Consider the following 4,396-nt stretch of genomic DNA (forward strand, 5'->3'; position numbering starts at 1 on the left):
ATGATCAATTGAGCTACTTTTGCTTGATTAAAAAAAATAATTCTCAGCCTAAATAAAGTTAGCTAAAATAAGCTTGATTTATTTAATTTTTATTTTTAAAAAAAATACTTAATATATGATCACTAATATTTGTTTGATTAGAGATAAGATAATTATTTATATTAAGTGAGCTAGAGTTTGAATGAAAAACAAATTATCATTTTAAATGAATTCCTTGTTATAAACACGCACTTAAATCAATTGAACTATGTTGTTATTTTTCAAATACAAAAAATAAAAATATTTAATAATTAAACTATAGATAATATTTAATATTTTTCTTTATTTTAATAATTAATACAAAATAAGAAATGATAAAATTATTTTAATTAAATTACGTGATTAAGAGAAATATAAGAAGTTAATAAGTTGAATGATAACAGGTAAATAAATTTAAAATAATAAATATTCTTAAAATGTTTAAGAAAATTATATTAAAAATCTTTAAAATGCTCTTATAAAAGTATTTTAGAAAGTTAAAATACTGTATATTTTATTAAAAAATCACGATTTAATCAAACTAGTATTTTAACTTAAATTTTAAAAATAATCATTTTAAAAAAATTTATAAACATTTTTTTTAAATCATATTTTTAAAATAAATTAAATCAAATATTCATTTAAATATATGTTGGGAAAAATTGATTTTCAAAGAATAATTATTTTTTTAAAAAATCTTTAGAAAAATAAGAAAAAACATTTTTCTAAAGTAAAAATAAACCAAATGCACACCAACAGTATTTTCAAGAAATAATTGTCACTTTTATTACCCCTCATTTTACTCGTGAAAACCAGACCAATCTACAAACAAAATCATATTAGTATGAAACAGAACACAGACCGGGAAAGGAACTAAAGAGTAAGGAACAGAAAAGATAGAAAGAGGTGAAGATGTTGAACTTGCAGCTGCAGCTTCACTCACCACCATCACCGTTATCATCATCATCATCCTTATCTTCTTCTTCTTCTTATGCTTCCCTTAAGCTATTCCCAAACCACTCCTTCTCTCCAAACACTCTTCCTTTTAACACTCCAAAACCCTTCACCCTCAGATGCCGCCATTCAGACCTCTTCGCCCAGAACACCTTGGCTTCCACACCACGACCTGCAAGACCCACTCCTTCTGGTACTCTTTCTTAACCCTTTTTGGTTGCTGAGAAACTAAATCCTCATTCTTTTTCGTTTGTTTGTTTTTGGGTTTCTGAATGATACCTAGAAAAGTTATCTAAATGAAAAACACATAGGTTCTCAGCAACCTACTAAATGCTTAATTTTCCCATTTAAAAAATTTGTTTACCAGTTGGGAAGTTTAAAAAGAACAGATTTTTATGCCATATTTTTTTCTGAACAGTCACTACAGAATAGTTGGTAAGTTAAGAAATGTGCAAAGGTTTGGTGTTGTGTTATGCCACTAATTTGGTTTCTGGTTTGATGTGTATCTGTGTGTGTGTGTTCAGTTGGAGCTTTGCCACCTAGGGTTTATGTTGGTTACTCCATTTACAAAGGGAAAGCTGCGCTTACATTGACTCCTAGACCTCCGGAATTCGCCCCATTGGATGTATGTTTATTTTGGTTTTGATGGTGATTGTCATTGGGTGTGCCTTACTTTTTTGTCGGCCTTTTGAATTGAATGCTCAACCGTTGAAAATTTTGGTGCATTTTGTAGTCAGGGGCATTCAAAATATCTAGGGAAGGTTATGTGCTACTTCAGTTTGCACCTGCTGTTGGCCAGCGCCAATATGATTGGAATAGAAAGCAGGTTAGTTGGATTGCTTCTTCTGGTGTTTTGAGGATAATGTCAATGCTAATGTTATGTGTCAAAACCGAGAAGTTGTTTTGTGCTGAGAGAGTATTACACCAGTCTGCTAAAATCACTACACCATATAACACAGCACACATGACATAATCATTTATGCTATTTCGTTAAATTGAGATGTTATATACTGAAGTTTGGATCAAATTTGAACTGTTGAGAGCATTCTCTCAGTATGTAGATATTTTTTAACATAACCTGAGTGCTATTTGTGTTTTGATCTCTCCAGTTTGGAAGTTTTGGTGTGATTCAGTTGGATTAAGTCAGTTGGTCTCAGTTTAAAATGTAAGGTCAACGTCCAGTTTACTTGAATGCAGGTTTTTTCGCTATCAGTGGGTGAAATGGGAAGTGTGATTAGCCTTGGTACAAGGGAGTCTTGTGAATTTTTTCACGATCCTTTGAAGGGAAAAAGGTAATTATTATAAAATATAAATTGTAATGGGATTAACATGTTTGAATCTCTGATCATTGCTTGATTTATCTTGCATTACAGAATTCATTTTCTTGATCATTTTGTTGTCTCTTTACAACAGCAATCAAAACTTACTTCACTAGGTGAAGTCAACTACATGGATTACATGACATCACATCATTAAGCTCAATCAAAAACTAAATTCTCAGAAATATTATTTATCAGTAGATCTTCTTGCTGTCTCTTTGTGTGAGTAAAAATATTTGATCGAAGTCATTGGATACTGACACTTTAAATAGATTTTACATTTTTCCTTTTTGTTATGTGGGTGGATGCCAGGTGCATGGGTTTTGCCATCATAAACTCTGACTTTTGTGCTTACATGCCTTTTCTAGCATTTCTAAAATTGTCTTGTTATGCAGTGATGAAGGTAAAGTCAGAAAAGTTTTGAAGTTGGAGCCTTTCCCAGATGGTTCTGGTCACTTCTTTAACTTCAGTAATACTCTTTCTTCATGAACTTTTCTTTCTATTATTGTATCACTTTTTAATTTATTTTCTTGCCAAACTGAAGTTGTTAGGGCACTCTGAAATGTTGGATTGATTGAGTCCTTAACTACAAATAAGCTTCTACAGTTATGCAACAGTTCTAAGTTGATCAATCTTAATTTTATCGTTTAAAAGAATAACTAATTTGACCCATTTTTATGCCAATGCCTGCAATATAAATGAAGTTAAATGTCTTGGTATTTGCTTTAGTTCTGACTTTGTTATGGCATTTCTGAAGGTGTCCAAAACAAGCTTGTGAACGTGGATGAAAATATGTCAATCCCTGTTACAAAAGCAGAGTTAGCAGTTTTGAGCTCAACTTTCAATGTATAACTTTCTCTCGCAGCTTCTGATGTCAATTATCTAAATTTGCATTGCCAATTTGCCATGATTCTCTTACAGTGCTATGAAAAGATGTTGTGACAGTCATCATTATAGAGTAGTAGCAATGAAAATCTGACTAAACTTTGCAGTAAAAGTTGCATAACTATGATGTCATGATGTCTAGCCATACTAGGAATATGTCTTTCACTATGATGTTATGATGCCTTAAAGATTTATAGAATTTCAGCATATCTGTTTGAAAAAGAATTTATAATATAGAATAGCTTTACATTCATTCGGAAAATGACCTGTATATGTTTATGTAGTCGCTATGGCAAATCGGTAAAATAATGCATCAACAAAAGGGTTTTCTGAAATACTTTTGCTTTGGTAAATGTAAACTTTCCGCTATGCATATAACCTGATTAATATTTTGTTCATAATAATGATTATACTCTTGATATTTTTCCTCTTTTTACCTTTGTAGTTTATCATGCCATACCTTCTTGGTTGGCATACTTTCGCAAACTCCATAAAGCCAGATGATTATAATGGAGAGAATAATGCCAACCCAAGATATGGAGGAGACTATGAATGGAACCGATAGAGATCACTTTTTGCTTGTATTTCACCACCCTCACCCTGTGAATTTCTCGACTTTGAAATTCGTTAAATCACTATATCCTGTTAGCTGAGAATTTTTTTTGAAATTGTGACTTCTGAGATAGCAATGTTTCATTTTGAGTTATTTATTGTGTGTTTCTTTTGGTATTTAGTGCTCGATCAAGTTCAAGAATGATATTTTGGATGAAAAAGTTATTTTTTTTAAAAGAATTGAAAAAGTTTATAATTTAAAGTATAAGGAGAGAAATTTTGGTGTTATTAAAATGTAAAATGATATTTTTGGCAAGTATAACTCCTACTTCTCTCATTCGATCTCTCCTTGTTCTCAACTAGTGTTTGACTTGTGTGTATGGGTAAATTCGTTGTGTTTGGTAAATTGCTTGATCTATCGCAATATATTAGATTCGTTTTGGACATTATTATATTAACATTAAGAACAATTAAATAAAATTTAAGTAGTTAAATTATTTCATTAAGATTTAAGGAAACATGTTATGATCATCAGTGTCAACCATCGAGAAGTATGTATTTATACTTAAAAATAAAGTTTATTAAAGTAAATATACAAACGGATTTACCTTTCTTCCAGCTTATCTAAACTGCATTAAAAAATAAAACAAAAATTGGTTTTAAATAAT

The 4,396-nt window shown here is 30.5% G+C and overlaps 1 protein-coding gene across 1 annotated transcript; it reads left to right on the forward strand.

Moving 5' to 3' along the window:
- Window positions 1-866: 866 nt before the first annotated feature.
- LOC113858055 (single-stranded DNA-binding protein WHY1, chloroplastic-like) lies at window positions 867-3,940 on the forward strand. Its single transcript, XM_027490478.1, has 7 exons — window positions 867-1,165; window positions 1,497-1,597; window positions 1,706-1,798; window positions 2,170-2,264; window positions 2,687-2,760; window positions 3,049-3,137; window positions 3,622-3,940. Exons 1-7 carry the CDS (start codon window positions 931-933, stop codon window positions 3,739-3,741), a joined length of 807 nt encoding a protein of 268 aa, XP_027346279.1. The 5' UTR covers window positions 867-930; the 3' UTR covers window positions 3,742-3,940.
- The last annotated feature ends 456 nt before the right edge of the window (window positions 3,941-4,396 follow it).

The sequence above is a fragment of the Abrus precatorius genome, unplaced genomic scaffold (assembly GCF_003935025.1).
Source record: "Abrus precatorius isolate BTA unplaced genomic scaffold, Abrus_2018 Scaffold2, whole genome shotgun sequence".
In the NCBI taxonomy this organism is placed as follows: domain Eukaryota; kingdom Viridiplantae; phylum Streptophyta; class Magnoliopsida; order Fabales; family Fabaceae; genus Abrus; species Abrus precatorius.

Excerpts from the sequence above, each read along its gene's own strand:
- LOC113858055 (XM_027490478.1), top strand. The coding sequence starts at position 931 with ATGTTGAACTTGCAGCTGCAGCTTCACTCACCACCATCACCGTTATCA. Across the intron at positions 1,598-1,705 it reads CGGAATTCGCCCCATTGGAT|TCAGGGGCATTCAAAATATC; the intron begins GTATGTTTATTT and ends TGCATTTTGTAG. Across the intron at positions 1,799-2,169 it reads ATGATTGGAATAGAAAGCAG|GTTTTTTCGCTATCAGTGGG; the intron begins GTTAGTTGGATT and ends ACTTGAATGCAG.